We start from the raw sequence: 18,928 nt of genomic DNA, 5'->3' as shown, positions 1-18,928 counted from the left end.
AAATCTGTCAGTACTTTAATTTTCCCTTCTTTGGAAGCGAGGGTTACCACAACAAAATAACGAAAATTTAAATTTATTTACGTAATGATTTCCCTATCTTATAATAATAAACAAAAATAGCCATTTAAATGTGAAAAGTTTTTGACTTAGACAAAAGTCATACCCCCAAGCTCCATCCTTTCACAATCATTGACGGATACAATTTTAAGGTAATAAATACAATTTCGAGCTGAACACTAAAAACGGATTCATTCTCTAACCAATGCTTTAACCAAATCCAATTTTACTCGTTTAAAAGAAAAATTAAATTTTGAAGAATATTAATTCACCCGAGAAGCTTGGAAATTAGTTCAACAGAATTAGCGGATTGCTGTTTTTTTCCTAAATCAAATATTCTAAGAAATAAACAACATTAACATTATGTGCTTCGAGTTGGCACGCCATACTTCACGCTAGATGCGGTTAAGATAGATCGTCGTCATCTAGATCATCAAGATCCAAGTCGTCAACATCGTGATCCTAAAATGTTTAAATTATCTTTACACGATAGAAAAACGTTAAAAGATATCTCATTTTGTTATTCGTTGTGTATTGACTTAGCAGCTTCGTCGATCAAAAAATCAGTTCACCTACCCCTAAGTCAACATCGTCGATGTCGCTACCAATTTCCAAATCCTGAAAAAAAGGTTTTAAAATTAATTCTTTTGTATTGATTTTAGCGCGTAGTAATTTTCGCGCATACTTATTTTACACGTGACAAGTGTACTAATATTTGCGCATTTTCTAAAAATTAGGAAAGATCGCGAAAATAACTTAGGTTTTACACTTACGATACTATCCGCCCTCTCTTTTCCTTTCTGTTCCTCTGGTGGTTTATCAACGGCGACCGGGTCTGTTTTAACGGGCGTATCGTTCGCTTCGGTGGTATCGGGCGTTAGTGCTTCAGTGGGCGGACTTGCTGGCTCGTCAGACAACAAATTCAGGGATTCTGTTTGACTCTAAATAGCATTTAACAAATAAAAAAAAATCTACAAAACGAATTCCTCGAACCTTTCATTTTTGAAGCTCAGAAAAAGAAAAACAAAATTGCTCCTGGTACAAGAAAAAGCTTGAAATAATAAAGGTGTCTGTTAACCTAATAAAAATACAATTTTAGCCTTACTACAATGCCCTGTACTGTACCACCAGCTTCTTCGTGCTGTCGGACTTCCTCCAAAGCATTTCGTTCCAAGTTGTTCTGAGAAAAAAAATTATTTAGAAGTTAAGGTGTCACACAAAAAAACGGACGCACGGACGCATGCACGAAACGACTTCGCTAGTGAATGCACCTACCGGCATTGTTTTGTAGTCCGCTGCAGGACGAAGGTTTAATCTGTCAGCTTTTAACAACTAAAAAGAACCAAAATTTTGTCAATGTGTTACTACAACATGGAAAATAACAGAGGGAAGCGATTAAAAGTATGACTATATTCGGTAGAAAAACATAAAGAGCAATGATTACATAAAAAAACACACCTCTTCGGCTTTTATAGCTTCTTGAATGTCAGGGAAAAGATTTCCGTATTGTGTAGGATCAGCTAGCGCGTCTGCTGCTTTTTTGTTTGTTTTTGCCAAATCCTCCTTCCACATTTGAACCACTCGAGGTACATGGCTTGGCAGGTAAGTGCGAGCAAGGAAGGCTGCCTCAGGTAGGCGATTTGATTTGCACAATAGTTCTAAACATTCTTCTAATCTGGAAGTATAAGAAGTATACATTACGGATCCGGGTTTCTACATTTGCAGTCACAAAATACAGCCTTAGTTACTAAACAGAAGGCCTCGTACAAAAAGTACAGGCTAAGCCTTAAAGTATAAACAAGGAAGGTAGAAGCAAGAAGAGAAGAGTTCTATCCATGCAATTTATACCTTCCTAGGGAATGATAAGCCAAGAATGCTACATTATATTTCCCATTTTTCTCAGCGTCCACAGCCAGCTTCTCCATCGTGACAGCATCGCCTGAACAACTGGCTAGCAAGAGTAAACCTGCGTAGTCTTGTGCTTTGTAGAGACATTCTTGAGCAAGTGCGAACTCACATTTTTGGATAGCTAGCTCAGCTAAATGCTTCCATTTCTGTTCGGACTAGAAAATGGAAAGAGTATTTCAAAAATAGCACATTTCTTAAAATTAAGCAATAAATATTTCAGGATAGTGAGAAAAATAGGTCAGAAAATAAAAAAATATTTTACCTCTGCTTCCATAGCAATATCATAAGCTGTTCTTAAATCACCTAGCTGTACGGCCAATTCAAACCTAAACACAGAAGATGGGTACAACAGTGATGTAAATAGCATTCAAGGCAAGCACTCTACCCACCTAGTGCCTGGATTTACTGTTTTTAAAAATGTGTATTATCATTTAATCAACAATAATGGAAATCACTGTAACTTACTTATGCTCAGGATCACAGGAAACGTGAAGAGCTTGCTGCTTGAAACCCTGTTTCTCCAAGAAATGCGCAACCCGATTTCGCTGTTCCTTAGGAATAGTCGGCAACACAACCTTTGCAGTTTCGAAATCTTTCCTCATCACGGCCGTTTGATATTCCAGCACAGACAGCAAAAGATGATAGCTGACAACATTTAGTTCTTTGTCGGCAAGGTACAAACGATTGTCTTTTGGAATGTAACCGAGAAGGTACATGCTCCTAAAAATTTTAATGGGACAACATTTACTTGGGTTATTCGGCTGTCATTTATAAGGTGTTCCAATAAAACTAACTTTTACTTACTTGTCGAGATGAGAAACTGTAACGATCTCCCCACCAACATAGTAGTTCAAACGATTCACTGAAACAAAGAATATGTATACGTCCTTCAACCTATTTTCTTTTTGTCTCCTCTGCGAAAGTAAATAAACACATAGTATAAATATAAAGTACCTGAATTTGTGTAAATAAAACAATCACCAACCCAGATACCAGTTTTTACAACTTCCTCTATTTCTCCAAGCACCTAAAGTAGAGATTAATGTCTTCATAAGTATAGAAGTTTTTAGTAAATGTTACAATCCTTTTAAGACATGACAGTGGGTTAAAATCGAGACTGACTAGGATTCATTTGATAAGCTATGCACGCACAACAGCTGATATCTATAGAGCATTCGTAGAATTTAAACTCCACAAACACTTAACAATTATAACTTTTCCGTTTCAAAACACTACTGGTATATAAACTATCTCAAGCATGTACACGTACATCGAACGCGTCTTCGACACCATCTTCAGTGATCAGTTCATCCTTGTTCTCCATTGCAGCTGTAACATTATCTTGAATGTACTTCAAGATGAAGTAAGACTCATCTGTTGTGATACAGCACATTTCGCCGTTCTCAGACCAAACAACTGTCTTTGGTTGAATTTCAATACGTCGCACAAGCTCTTGTGTTTCCCAATCGTAAAATGATAAGCCACTAGATGATCTGACTCCCAATAGAAAACCACCGTAGATATCTAAAGACAAAGATAGTGAATGGTTAAATTTAAATAAAAAAGTCGTAGGAAAAGAAATAATCCAAATTATTTCTAGATTAGGGAAAATTAAAGAGATTCCGGGTAATCTTCGGCAGAATTGTGGGAACTAAATTGCACAGAAATAAACATTAAAAGAAACTTCATCTCACAAACAAAATAAACGCGCTACAAATGTGAAGTGAATAAAAACTAGTATTTGGATAACGACAATATATCTTATATTCTCGTTATTGCAAAAATGTAAAAAAATATTCCGGGGATACTAGAACACTTTTTAAAAAAAATTAAAGAGAAGATTCAAAGACGCGTGGTCATTCTTGTGAGTTAACTGTGCGATGGGGACAATATATTACCACGTTATGTTATACACCTATTCACTATACCTATTCAAATATAATACTTAAACCTGTCTTTTGGAGAAAACAAATTATTCCCAATCTAGAATTTAAATTGGAGCAAAAACAAACAAACGTAACCAAAAATTCCACTAACTCTCAGCTCCATAATCCGGTTTAAATGATTTCTTTTCTTTAAAGTTCTTGAAGATTTTCACTTTACTGTTCTCACGTACAGCATATTCTGATGAGTCTGCAGCCCAGACGAATTCTTGAGCAGAACCAAAACTTTTATTACGAAGCGCCATAGCTGTGTATATGATGTACTCTCCATCACCGCAAACAACAACAAACCTTAAAACACGATGTTAAAAAATTTGAATAGCTTTTTGAAAAACAAAATTTTATGAGGAGATTTGAGTTTGTTTTTTTGCAGTTTTGATAAAAATAATAAGGAAAATAAATTCATGGGCACTGAAAAACAGGTAACTTTATTACCAGATAACAAACAGACAACAAACAGGCATAAACCTGTTTATATATTTACACATTGAAAGCCATATTTTTCAAACTAATTGGATATGAAATATTCCAAACCACATGGAAAACTATACAAGAAAAATTTTCGAGTTATAAGAGAAATGAAAATAAGAAAAAACCCTTTATTTTTTTATCTTTCTTAGGAAAATCAAGAAGAACAAAGATTAAACTTAAAAAAAATCTGAGGAGTTTTTAGGAGGCGTTAGAACCTTGTTTATATGAAAAAAGTCTTTCTATGTCAACCTATTTCAGGTCGGCAATTTATATTTTGTTTTGCAATCGCACGCTTCTACACGCGAACAACAGATAAAGAAAAAGCAAACCAGAGTGAGAGAAATGTTAGTAATTTTAAATTTACATCAACAAAAAAAGAAGTCTGCAAAAACTTTCCAATGTGGATCAAGAATTTTAGAAACACGATGGCAATTGTCGACTGTTGAAGCAAATTAGAACGGCCAGATAATCAAAAGTTAGCAAAAGTTGTGTTTTTCGATATCACTTGATCCGTTTTTTTGTGTGTTGCAGTTAAAACATGCATGCGTTTTATTTGTCACACATCAACCTTGCCGTTATTTCTCTTTACTTGCTTTACACTTTTAGCTATGTTCTCCAGGAGGAATTCTCCCTTACCTTCCATTAGGATTATGTGAAAGTGTTTGTGGATAAATTTCACACGAGCCCATCTCTTTGACTGCAACTGGCAATCTCTCACCATCCTTACATTCTGTGTCTCCTAAGTTCTTAAGGTTAGCTTGTAATATTTCACTGTGTTTTGCAAAGATTATTTTTCCACTGTTGTCCATTGACATTGCTGGTTCTTCTCTACCTAACTGTAAAGAAAAATACATAAAACGTCAAATTTTTAAACAAAGATACTTTGTCTGAACTTTAGTGTCCTAGGAAGAGGTAAAATCTGTTCGCAATTTTACAGAATCTTTGGAATAACAGTGCATATGCAGCATATGTGACTTTAAAGAATTTGTCAGCGACCCTGGATACTTTAATTAAGACAGCACATCAAAATGGAAACTCAATACTTACTTTCACCATGATGCTTCCTTCATCATATCCGATGGCAATGTTGTTGTTGCCTTTCATGGCTGACATACTCCAAACTCGTTCCATTCCGTAATTTAACGTGCTTTCTAATCTGTGCGTGTTTGCATGCCATACACGAACAGTGCCGTCTTCAGAACCCGACAAAACGATAGGCAGTTCAGGGTGAAATAGCACAGAAGAAACATTTTGAGCATGACCTTCGAGAGTCTTAACACAAGTTTTATTCTATAAGAAAATAAATAACCAGTTCTAAAAGTTGGAAATAAAGAAATAATACTTCTTCTAAGAGCACAAACTTTTCTGGGTAGGAATTTTTTGTAAGTATAAGAAGATAACATATCTCTATAATAACAACCGTCATTTGTGTGTTTGTCTGTCTGTTACGGAAGCACGAAATGCAATACATAAACGACGTTTATTTTTCTACGGGTTGACGACTAGCATTAGACTATATTATTATTTATTTTCATACTTATCACTAAAAGCATTTAAAAACTTAATTGCAACCTTATTTGATAGTTAGAAACTTTGAAATTTGAAATATTTGACAGGATTAAAGTTTTACAAATAGGGAATTCTTAAAGGCACGAAATTCAGCGAAAAAAAATAGAATTTTGAAAAACCACAAAGGTTTGTACTCGTAAAGCACACATGTAACTACATAATTCTTTCCTTTTACCTGGTAATCCCAAATCTTCACAAGACGATCATCAGCCCCAGACACAAGGTATGGTTTTTCACCACCATGGAAGTAGTCAACACAATTTACACCCTGCACAAAAAAAACATTCAAATAAAAACTTTTATTTAACTCAAATAAAATTACAAAAGTCGATAGATAAAGGTTATCTACCTTCTCATGACCCTCTAGGGTGAAATTTGGATGAGGTGAACCAAGTTGCCACACCTAGAAAAGAATATATTAAGCATAGTTACTCATTTATCTTCACATGTATTAAGAAATAAGTTAAATTAAAGAAGGCATACAAAATACACACTGAAAGGACAGCTTGTGTTGCACCTGTCATAACACAATAAAGCTATAGGATATGATTTACTAAATGATACCAATATAATTTAACCTTGATCGTACGATCCAGAGAAGCACTAGCAAACTGGTTATTGTCTTTTGGATTGATTACTATTTGCATCACATAGTGAGTGTGGCCATCAAAGGTCTAGATAAGAACAAGTAAATATGTACGTAACTGAAAAGAAACACTTCCTTTAAATTGCTAAAACATCTAAATTTAAAGGTTAATCAGTAAGTTCTGAACAACATCACTTCAGATGCTCTTAAGAACAAACATTCTTCAGAACTTATGTTTATAAATTAAAGTATTGTAAATAATTTTGCCAAGACACACACCTGCACGCATTGCCATTTCTTATCCCAATCCCACAGTTTGATTGACATATCATCTATATAAAATTAAAAACACTATTTCGTTTATAATCAAGACAAAACGACACTGTTGTATGCAGGTATTAAGTTACTCCTAGGGCTCTTTGTTGACATAGTCACAAGGCAAGCTAGTTACAACTGTGGAGGATATCCAAACTTTCACAGGGAAAATCAAATGACAAGATTTGTTTAAACTATCAACCTAGCAAAAATAATAAACATAAATAGACATACCACTGCTTGATATAAGATATGATTGTGTAGGATGGACTTGTAAGCATCGTAAGTAATCTGAATGTGCTTCAAAGCCATGTACCTAACATGGCAAAAAGGTATACTGTATTAAAAACTGTCATAAAATAATATTAAGATAATATTAAATTGGATGTTGCTCAAAATGCTGAAATTTAATCTTACCCTTTCTAATGTGTTATAATTGAAAACGCGAATCATCATATCATCCTAAAAAGGTGTAATGTAAAATATATAAAAATGCACATATCCGGTAAGAAATAAAATTGCACTGTTGTCTTTTGAGAGCTATTGTCAGAGACCCTCTAATCTCAATGACTACAGACAATGTATTCAATTACTTGGGAAAAGTAAGGTTTGTCAACTACAATCCTGTACTTAATATTTGAGAACTTTTTTTCATTTTCTTTTCCAATATAATATTTCTTCTGAGGTTGTAGGTACAAAGAACAAAAAAATTGTTATCTCCTTCGAAACTGTTTACTTTTAGAAGAAATAATTAACACAAATCTTCAAAGTTTTTTTCAATTTTATGAAATTAGCTTTTTCTCAAAGTACTTAAAAAACTTACTGATCCTGTAACAATCCAATTCTTTCTGGCAACAAACTTGCCACATCGTACTAAAAACAATTATAAATCAACAATTCACCAGGCCTTAAAGCATTTATGTTTTAGCCAAACCTGATAAGATCAATTGCTGAAAATGAAATTATTATTTATTTCCACACTTTGGGACATCACAGTTAAGGTTACTGTAAAAGAAACAATTTTTTTTAAGTTTTGCAAAAAATTCATAACATATAGAAAAAAAATTCTCTTTCGAATGACATATTTTATATTCCATGAAATATTTGGAACATTCTTTTTTTCTGGAAAAAGCCTTTTCAGAGTATATCCTTCACATCTTGAAGAAAAAATGTGGAAAATGAGTTGAGCATATTTTTTGCAAACATTATGCATGGTATGGAACTCCCATATAAATATATGCATAATAATATTTTTTAGATAGTTTACTATTACCATCGATATATATATATTATATACATAAATGTTGTTGTACAAAAAATCATTAAAAAAATCAGGGTAAGGGAAAGTATGCATATGAGCCGTCTCTTGTAACCCTGACTTTTGTCTATTAATAATTGTGAACGTGTGCACGCATATTTAGCATAAAGAAAAATTCTGCACTTCTATCATCTTTCTGCATACTCAGTTCACACATTTTCACAACACCTACGAAAATCTTTAACAAATATCTCCTTAGTAAATTTTTGCATACATGCCTTTACGTTTGTGGTCTCTTTTTTCGAAAGCTTCCTATTGACCCATTGAAATTTTCGGTAATGGAAAGCTGAATAAATTTTTGTATAAATTACTGATAAGCGAATTATGATGACAGAAATAAATAAATATGCATATTTTTGAATTATTATATACAATTACAAATAATTTCATAACAACGTTATTAGTAAAAAAAATGGTAACCTTTTTGAATTTAATTTATGCTTAATATAACAGTGTAAAAACGAGAAGTCTGCGACCATGCCTTTGGAAAAAGAAGCCATTTTAATACATACAGTGAAAAAAAGTATGTTTTTTATTTCATTATATAACACCATCAAAAAAGTCTTTCATCAAGCATAAACAAAAAAATATATAAAACAAAAAAAAATATAAAAAATATAAAAGTATTGATAAATTATAGGGGTTTTTCTGAGACTACTCATCAAGTGAGTTTTTTCCTTTACAGTAACCTTAATTCAAATTTAGTAATTTACCTGGCAAATCAGTTACTTCAAACGATTTAATCAACGTTTGACTTGCATGATTCCATACATGGCAGTTTCCATTATACAAAGCTGCAAGCATCCATGGTTCTGAAGGATGGAGATCAACACATTTAACCCTGTCTGATCGAGCAGATAAGGTTCTCTTAAAAGTAAGGAAATTGATGTCAGAAATTCAAGCTACAAAGATTTCACAAAAACTATTTAAAAAGTCCTGCTGTAACAGCATGGATGCGTAATTTTTTCCAAAGCATGCTTTACCTGAACATAGTTTTTGTTATCTAAACTACAGTTTCTAAACTACATTTAATTTTAGTCAAAAATGAAGACAATCTACTGACATCCTACTTTGAACAGTTAAAGTAAAAATAAACAGAACATTAGCTAATGCATATAAAAAATAATGGTTCATATTAATTTGTTAGATGATTTCATGAAAGAATAGATGTGTATCATTGCCTTTAATAAAGATATGGTATACTCTAGGAGTTTTTAAATATCTACCGCTATCAGCAAAATTAAATTAAAATTTATTTGCAAAAAATTATTTAAACCCATCAAATGATATCAAATCTGTTATAAAAGTTTTATCCTGTATCATCTATATGCAGACTTTTCTGAAGCATTTCCTGTGACTTTTTGCAAAACAAGTTTGTTTCTAACTCTCAATCCACACTATTGTATCTTCTTAACCTTTTTATCTCATGACATACAGAAATGTTTTTCTTTCGGCTAAAAATTATTATGTTTTTAACATAGCAGCACTCTCACTTGCATAGATTTTATATAGATTTATAAGAAACTTAAAATGCAATATAAAAATAAAAAACATAGAAAAACATAGAAAATAACACCTGCCTATGCAAGTTGTTAGGGAAAAAAATGGCACTGTATAAATAGCATACCTTCACATCCAGTCTCAATGGCTAAAAAAGAAAAGAATATGGTATAAATATCACACAACCTATAATAATCAGTTAACAAAAAGTTTATCAATTCATTGTTTAAAGTGACGCATTCTAAATTGGTAATTTCAAATGCCATTTTTAATGGTTTCATCCTGCTTTTTAGTTTTTCCCCAAAGTTTTAAGAAAAGTTTTCTGTCAGTTTTCTAAAATTTAAAAATGTGTAAGGATAGTTGCTTAAGTGAGTTGTATATAATCTAGTGGAATGTTTTCCCGGGATTAATTCCTTCTTGACTCAATATTTAAACCCTTGTTTTTGAGCTATTTCATGTTGAACCAATTAATGCAGCTTTTCCTAATTGAACCTTTATTAAAATTTTTGATAGAAACAGTAACTATTTCTTTGGATTTCAAAAATTGGCAAAAGAAACTTCTCAGTTTTTACACCTATCAGATTGCCATAAAAGTAACAGTTTAAGTTACAAGTTTATCAATTTGAAGAATTCTCTCCTTTAATCACCTCCTAAAAAACTTCCAGGTTGGTCATTTCTTACACAAACAACAGTTAAATTAGAGGGATAATGAGTGCAAAACTTTTGTAAGCTTACTTAAAAAACACATCATCGAATATTTGCAACATGAATCAAGATTCAAGAACACATCGGCCAATAGTTTAAGTAATTTAGAAAGGCTGTCTATCATACAGTTGTGTAAGTTTACCATGCTGTAAGTTTAACACTTATTTTTTTTGTTGAAGTTTCCCAGAATTGCTGAAAAGTACAAACCATTTTTTACAAAAAATTGTATATTATATAGCTGTCCTACATGCAGGAATTTCATGAGTCATGTGCAATTGCATGCGCACCCACCCAAACTTTACTCGCATGAAAGGCGAGAAAATAATGAAGAAATTATAGGAAAATGATTTTATAGTGTAGTTAAGTTGCCACTTACGGCATAAAGCATTTAACTATGTGTTTAAATTAAATTATTTTAAAAATGTTAATTAAATGCCGTGTTTTTTCTTCCCTTGTTAAAAAAATGTTTGTAAATTAAATGCTGTGTTTTTTTGCGTCTGTTGAATTAATGATTTGAACATTCTATTTTAAAATAAAAGCATAAAAGAACATGTTCTTAATAAATAAAAAATGACCCCCACAAACAAAATGACAGATCATCGCAGTGAGTACAATGTGGCACGAGTCAGCGTCTCTTCGTTCACTTTTCAATTCAGTTACATGGTATTTACTTATTATAACTTACTTCCTACCAAACCAAGGTGTTTTGTTAATAACTTTAGCACTTTTACACCACTTACGAGACACTTATGGGATAGAGTGAAATAAACCAAAAAAATTTTTAAAAAATTGCATGCGCTAATTCCCGATGTATAGCATGCGTGTTGTTTTCCTTGCGGAACTCCCTGACATGGCACTCATCAGAGTATGCACTCAACCATAGCATGTAGTGAAAGCTTAAATTAAGATGCCCATTTATGAAAAAATACAATTTTGCATGACAGGGTTATAAGTTTACAAGATTAGAGTATGTTTCTCAGGCCTGATATTTTAATTGTAAAGTGCTGTTTGCCAGTTTTATTGTGCATTACTATAATTTTTCTTATTATTAATCATGTAATCAAGTGCAACACAGTAAGACGTGAACTTTGGTCTTTAGCATTAAGGCTTAACATACAAACCAGGGATCCTGTGATCCAGGAAACATATCCTCAGATTAAAGCACAAGATCTCAAGATTGAGGCATCAGATCCCCCAAAACCTGAGAGTTTATTAGGGTTTTTACAAACACGGTTTAATCAGAGATGATTTTTATTTATTTAAGGTCAGTTGAAGTATAAAAGTGGCTTAAAGTAAGACATTATAAACTATCAACCTATAACCATGCTTCTAATTTGCTTAAAAATCCTTAAACATTGTGCCCACTCTCAACAGATAACCAGGCCTATCAATAAGAAAATAACACCTGAGCAATAAATTGCTCCCCCAAGGTTACAATAATGTAAACTGGGCGAGCAATCTGAATAAATAGAATAAGTTTATAAACACATATTTTCACAAAGTTTTTTATCTATTTTATTTTATCTTTTTTTATAAATTTTGGTTCTTTTTTACTGTAAATAATAAGAAAGATAACATTGATTATTTTTTGGAATTGACCGTGCAATTATTGGCTCAGCTAGTTTCTTATTTCTCAGAATTGGGCGAGCAATTGCTTTCTCCTTATTGATAGGCCTGGATAACATATCTCGAGAAACATGGACTGTCCTTAAAAAATCAGTTCAGATTTTGCCAAGATAGAACAGACAGAGATTGCTGCAAAGATATTTTTCAACATTTTACACAAAAACATGAACGCTGGTTAAATGACTGGGTCATATTCATTGATCTCATAAACAACTTTAAAAGAATCGCTGACTTGTTTCATCTCGTGTAAATGTGGAAATCCCTGAGTAAGCATTTTGTATTGCATTTAAAAGATCGGGGAAGAAGGAGCTGAGAGAAGAAGCTCAAGGGTCAGTCAGGGTAAACACCTAATTAGGCAACAGTAGGCTAATTACGTCATATCACCTAGTTGGTGACTCGTGGTAGACTAATTGGGCCATATGTAACCTAGTCAAGACATAACAATATTTAATGGCTTTTTACACATACCTGAGAAAAAATCGGAAAAAATCTTTATTCAGAATGGATAGTTTATATGGCCATGATGCCAAAATTATAACTCATGCTCATGTTCACACATGCAAGAATTATGTTAAAAATGAAATACATAACCTAATTAGGTTACATTGAAATTGAAATTATGGGCTCATAAAAAATGTGAGCGTATTTCTGATAAAAAATATCAACAATTTATGAAGACTCCTGAAGATAAACTGTTTTTCGTTTGCAGTCCCTGTCTTTCTCGTAATTTGCCCTTTGCTAATGAGGAGTCATTTGGTGACGAAATTCCGGACAACATCAATATTACTATTGATGAAAACTTTGATTTTGAGGCAATCAGAAATGGGAAGGGCTTAAAAATGGCCCATCTCAACATTAATGGTCTGTCATCCAAACTAGACTATGTTAAACTTCTGCTACATCAAACAAAACTTGATGTATTCTCCATCTGTGAAACCAAAATTGATGACACCATCACTGACAATGACGTTAAAATTGATGGCTATGTTTGTTATAGGAATGATCGGAATAGACGAGGTGGGGGTGTTCTAATTTTTGTTAATGAAAACTTGGATAGCCACCTTTTGAAACACCTTTACTACGAAAATGTTGAATCACTATGGGTGAAAGTGTGCCTGAAAAAAACTAAACCTATTTACGTGTGTGGGGTTTACAGGCCACCTGGAGGTAGTGATTTGCAGAGTACCGAAAACCTGTGTACTCATTTTAAACAGTGTTTTAACAAGCTCCCAGAAGAGAAAGAAGTTTTTATCTTGGGAGATTTTAACTGTAACATGCTTTCAAAATATGCTCTTTCCTCCAAAATAAAGGAATTATGCTCCACTCTTTTCCTAAAACAACATATTACGGAGCCAACTCGTGTTACTGAAAATAGTAGCACTCTTATAGACTTGATACTTTCTAACAGTTCTTGTATTTCTAAAACTGGTGTCATGGATTTAGGCATCAGTGATCACAATTTAGTTTATGTGATCAGAAAATTCAAAAGGCCAAAATTTGAACCTAAAACATGCAAGGTTCGTAGCTACAAGAACTTCAGTGAAGAGGCTTTTCTGAAGGACCTCAGGAATTTAGACTGGTCATATTTTAATAATTATGATGACCTTGATAAAGCATGTGAGAAACTGAATAAAAATGTTAAAACAGTGGCTGACAAACATGCCCCTTTCAAAACACATAGATTTTCTGGCCGTGTTGAGGCATGGGTCACTGATGAATTAATAATAGCCATCAAAGAAAGAGACTTCTTGAAACGGAAAGCATCAAAAACAAAATCCATCATAGACTGGGAAGCTTTCAAACAAAAAAGGAACCAGGTAATAGGTCTCAAAAATCGACTCAAAAACGAGTACTATAATGACGTTTTGCAGGACTTTCAAAAACGGCCAAAACAACTTTGGAAAACCCTAAAAAAACTGGTTCCTGATAAGTCAGGCAATACTACCTCGATAAAACGAGTAGTCCAAAACGATGGTACAGAGACTTCTCACCCAAAAGAAATTTCCAACACATTCAATTCATTTTTTGTCAGTGTTGGTGCCAAACTAGCCTCTAAATTTTCTTCTGACACTACTAATGTTAATCCACCTGTTAGCGGACACGATTTTCGGTGGGCTCGTATTGAGACCAAAAGTGTCGAAAAAATAATTAGATCACTAAAACTTAATAAAGCTACAGGCTTGGACGGAATTGGTTCACGACTGCTAAAAGCAGGTTCGTCAGTTTTAAGTATTTATTTATCAAGTCTTTTCAACAAATCTTTATTTACTGGTTATGTACCTAAATGTTGGAAGACTAAAAGGGTCTCGCCTATTTTTAAAAGTGGCAATAAAACAGATCCTACTAATTATCGGCCTATCTCCATTTTGCCAATTCCTATGAAAATTTTTGAAAAGTTAGTGCATGAGCAAATGTCTCATTTTATTTCTGAGCACAACTTCCTGAATGACAGACAGTCCGGATTTCGAAAACTCTTTTCCACAGAAACTGCAGTAGTCGATGTCTCTGATTTTATTCTTACTGAGCTCGACCAACATAACTTTGTTTGTGCTGTGCTCATTGACCTTAAAAAAGCTTTTGACACTGTTGATCATAAAATTTTGTTAAAAAAACTATGGTGTTTTGGCATCAGAGATGCTGCCTTTGACTGGTTCGAGTCCTACTTAACGGACCGAATGCAGCTGACTCTTGTAAACGACACAGGATCAGATCTGCTTCATGAAGACGCTTTTGGGGTGCCGCAGGGATCTGTGTTGGGGCCCCTGCTCTTTCTTTTGTATATTGATGACTTAAAATCTGTCATCAATTCAAACTACCACCATCTATATGCGGATGATACAATAATTATTTCGTCTCATAAAAACTTGGATAGCCTTGTCTCCCAGGTCGAGTTAGAACTTTCGCAAGTCGACCTCTGGCTGAATAATAACAAAATGACTATTAATACGGACAAAACTGAAACAATCTTTTTCGGCAACCACAGCCAGTTAAAAAAAGTTGAGAACAAAACTATCAACTATATGGGTATTCCTTTGAAGAGGAGCGAAAAAGTTAAATATCTTGGGGTAACATTTGATCAAAAAATGCAATGGGAAAAGCACATTAATGACATAAATAGAAAAATACTAATTAAATATTCTAAAATTAGAACCATTGCATCCTGTTTAACACCTCACACAAAAAACCTTTTAATTAATGCACTCGTCATGCCATATTTCAACTACTGCTCCTCGGCATGGGCTTGTGCCACCCAAGGTAGATTGGGAAAACTAGAAAAACGATTAAAATGTGTCCGTACCTTTCTTGGGAAAGAGAGGGAATATTCAATGAATAATTTACTCATCAAAAACGATGCCATATTAGTTTTCAAAGCCATGAATCACATTGCTCCTGATTACATGCGCTCAAAATTCCTTTTGACAAAAAACTGTCATAATCATCAAACAAGAGGAGCTTCAAAAAACAGGTTCACACTTCCCTTGGTCAACACGGAATTTGGCAAAAAAGCCTTCCCATTTAGAGCTGCAAAAGTGTGGAATAATCTTCCAGACCAAGTGACCTGTGATGGAAGTCTGCTTTCGTTTAAGACTTCCATCTCTAATGTATTTGGCAAATTCTAATGGAGATCACTTTTGAATTTTTTAATTTTTGTTTTTTATTCTTTTTCTTTTCAATTTTCACAGATTATAAATGTTACTATGTTTGATTGAGCTGAGGCAGTCTAAGGTTTATCATTTTTTGTTTCTTTTTTTTTCTAGTGGCCCCCAGTGGAAACAATCCACTAACTATAGGTTTTTGTGATTTTCTGGGCTAGCCACTTTAAATATTTATTATTATTATTATTATTATTATCTTTATTGAACACCAATACGTTTTCGTCCCCCCATATTAATTTTTCTTCCCTGCGAAGTGGAAGACTGCCATAGTAGGTTTGAGCCATAAGTTGCCAATGAGCAATGCAAAAAAATGATAATTGGTCAAAATGTAAAAAAAGTAAACAGATTTGACATAAAATTGTGGTGCGAAACGCAATGATTTCAACATATTTGCAACAGTAAGCTTTTGTTCTCCTAGTTAGACTAGCTACCGGTGGGCCTAATTGAACTATACATCAAGTCCCTTAACTAAATTACACCATGTCGCCAATTAGATGTTTAGCTACCTTGACTGTAACTGTAAGTTGAAATTTGTTTTGACTAGTCAATTTTTATATAGCTAGCTAGCTAGGTATATGTAGCTAACCTTTAACAAATATTATATTGTTTTACACACGAATGCTGTGTTTTTATTTGCATGGATTATTTTAAATATTGTAAACAGTATTCTGGTATCAAATTTGGGGTATTCTTATGTTAATTATTATAATTTTGTCTTCCTTCTTCTCTCAACAATGAAAATAAAATTAAATTGGTTGTATCTTTATTTTAACAACAAGCTACTTTACCCTGCCCCAAAATTTTTAATAATACTGATGAAGTAATACTTACCATGATTTAAAAGTATCTAAAAAAGTATAGCTAGATTCACAAGGTTGTATTTACTGTGTTTTCGTCAGAATGATCAGGTTGGTTTAGATGGACGTGGAATTTCTCGATGGATTGAGAACGAGAAAAAAATAAATCAGTAGAAAAGCTGGATCATCGAGGCAGAATGTTCTATCATGTTTGGGTAAGTCGTCTACGTATTACTTCCTGAATATGAAGGATATAACATATTCAACATGCGTTAAACCTATGTACTTTCCCAAACCTTGTGGAGATAATGATTTCAAATTTTCCATATGCCCTGCTTTCAGCGCACAATAGCCTAGCACACTGTAGTGAGGCGCATCAATGTCTGTTTTAGAGTGTAGCAGGCCCTTCCTTTCCCTATATTAGATTTTAGTAGAGCCTGTAGTAGAGCGTATTTTTTTGTAGCAGAGTGTAGTAAAGTGTACTAGCCTGTAGTAGCCCGTGTAGTAGAGCATAGTAGAGCTTATTTCTCTGTAGTAGAGCGTATTTCTTTGTATAAAAGCGAAGTAGGGATGCATTTCTTTGTAGTAGAGTGTAGTCTGGCGTTTTTTTTCTAGTGGTGTGCAACATGGTCATCCACTTATAGAATGTGACTAAAAAGCTAATTACAATTCATCACTATATAAACTCTATTAACACAAAAACATAATTATTTACAGAGCCAAGACTGTGGTTAAAATAAATCACGCAAATAGTTTCAAAAATATTCCAACTATTCAGTCAAAGTGACCTGGCGAAAACGGCGTTCAAATGACTACCATGATAGTCTTGCACTTATTGTTTCCAAAAAAGTCGAAATTTTATTACTGGCTGAAAGTTGAAAGATCGGTTTGTAATGTCATCCATACTTCATAAATTTTCCACTGAAGTTCTTAGAAGTCCGACAAATTTTTCAACGGCTTCTGGGATTTGCAGAAAATAATACCACACACTTTATAGAAAAAGTAAATCTAAATAGAGGCTTTCAGACTTATAATATTATACCGCAATAATGATGATCCTACAATGACGTCATGAAACTAAAACTGGACGTATTTGTACCCTAAGAGAGCTATTTTATCAGTAAATCGGTTGGTGCAAAAGTAAGGCATGGAAGAGCGATGTGCCAGTGCTGATTATAATATCAAGGCAAAAAGTAACAAAAACGTAGTACGTCTGAGTCACTTACTACAATATTGTTTGTTCGCCGTCAAAGTCTTCCACACTATGCAATGCCGAAGATTAGTACCGCAAACACTGTGACATAATTATCCATATATTATCAGGCTATAGCAGCCCATTTAAAAAGTAAATCTATTTGATACGATGAAAATGGCTATTGTACCTTAACCAAAAATGTTCTACAGGCTAAAAGGACACCCAAAAAAGTTCTACAGGCTAAAAGGACACTGTCTGTTACGAATGCACGAAGGTACTAGTCATTCACGAATGATAAAAGTGACTTCGAAATCCCCAGAATACAGCAAAACGCAATAATCCCTACATCATCAGTTTGTTTGAGCCATACAAGATGCATCACAAACAATGTATGTACCAAAGCCCATGAGTGAAGCTAAGTGGTCACTATTAGGCCAGTGCTTATACACAAATCGTCAATTCCTCTCAAATTATTTCGCACAAATTGAGATTCTTCTTGATATTCGATTGTCCCTTTCCTGTTTCACAAGAAAAGTCGAAACTTCAGTACTGTTAAGCTGAAACTTGAAGGACCGGCCCGTAATGTCATCCATACTTTATAATTTTCAAATGAAAATATTGTTAGTCCAGTTCAACGGTTCCCGGAATGCCCAAAAATACCACAGACTCTGTCAAATTTCGTGGGAAAAGTAATGAAACCTTTTTAACGCGGTTTATATATCGAGACGCAATCGATGATGATCTTGAAGTGTATGAAAAAAGCAAATGTAGCAGACCCGCTTTAATATTTTATATATTTTTTAATTTCACAACTTTTGTCCTACTGCGCTTACCCAACTACAATGCACACCGTGGCCCTCTAATACAGCAAAAAAAGCTTTATTCATACATCATCAGTTTGTTTGAGCCTCACAGAATACATCACAAGCAATGTATGTCCCAAAGAAGACCATGAGGGAATCCGAGTGGTCACTATTACGCTAGTAGTTTCACGGAAGCTGGAACTTAAACAATCGGTTTGTAATTTCATCCATACTTCATACTTTTCAGGTGAAGAAATTGTTACTTTAAAAATTTCTCTACCGTTTTTGGCATTTGCAAAAACACTACAACAAACTTGTGGTTTAGAGTCACAATTTTAGAGTCAAAATTTTGAAGTATGGATCTAACTTGATTTACTGATTACAAAATCTCTTTGTAGGAACATGTCCAAATTTTGTTTCGTTTTTATACAGTGCACGACTATCATGGCGATGCCCTTGGTAGTCATTTGAACGCCATT

General features: G+C 33.6%; 1 protein-coding gene across 1 annotated transcript; it reads right to left on the bottom strand.

Annotated features, from left to right (window-relative positions):
* Positions 1–57: 57 nt before the first annotated feature.
* LOC130645623 (coatomer subunit beta'-like) lies at positions 58–16,623 on the bottom strand. The gene is made up of 25 exons (XM_057451662.1): positions 16,486–16,623; positions 9,795–9,815; positions 8,881–9,034; positions 7,673–7,722; positions 7,267–7,311; positions 7,084–7,165; positions 6,814–6,866; positions 6,527–6,622; positions 6,298–6,351; positions 6,124–6,216; positions 5,427–5,669; positions 5,016–5,215; positions 4,003–4,199; positions 3,236–3,489; positions 2,920–2,992; positions 2,770–2,827; positions 2,431–2,685; positions 2,228–2,291; positions 1,906–2,120; positions 1,516–1,732; positions 1,333–1,389; positions 1,163–1,237; positions 831–998; positions 634–675; positions 58–519 (listed from the first exon to the last, which is right to left on the bottom strand). The coding sequence occupies exons 1-25, from the start codon at positions 16,486–16,488 to the stop codon at positions 463–465; spliced, it is 2,826 nt and encodes a 941-aa protein (XP_057307645.1). The 5' UTR covers positions 16,489–16,623; the 3' UTR covers positions 58–462.
* Positions 16,624–18,928: the final 2,305 nt, after the last annotated feature.

This window comes from Hydractinia symbiolongicarpus, chromosome 5 (genome assembly GCF_029227915.1).
Source record: "Hydractinia symbiolongicarpus strain clone_291-10 chromosome 5, HSymV2.1, whole genome shotgun sequence".
NCBI lineage: Eukaryota > Metazoa > Cnidaria > Hydrozoa > Anthoathecata > Hydractiniidae > Hydractinia > Hydractinia symbiolongicarpus.
Note: the sequence above shows the minus strand (reverse complement) of the source record. Positions and strands in the feature narration are given on the sequence as shown.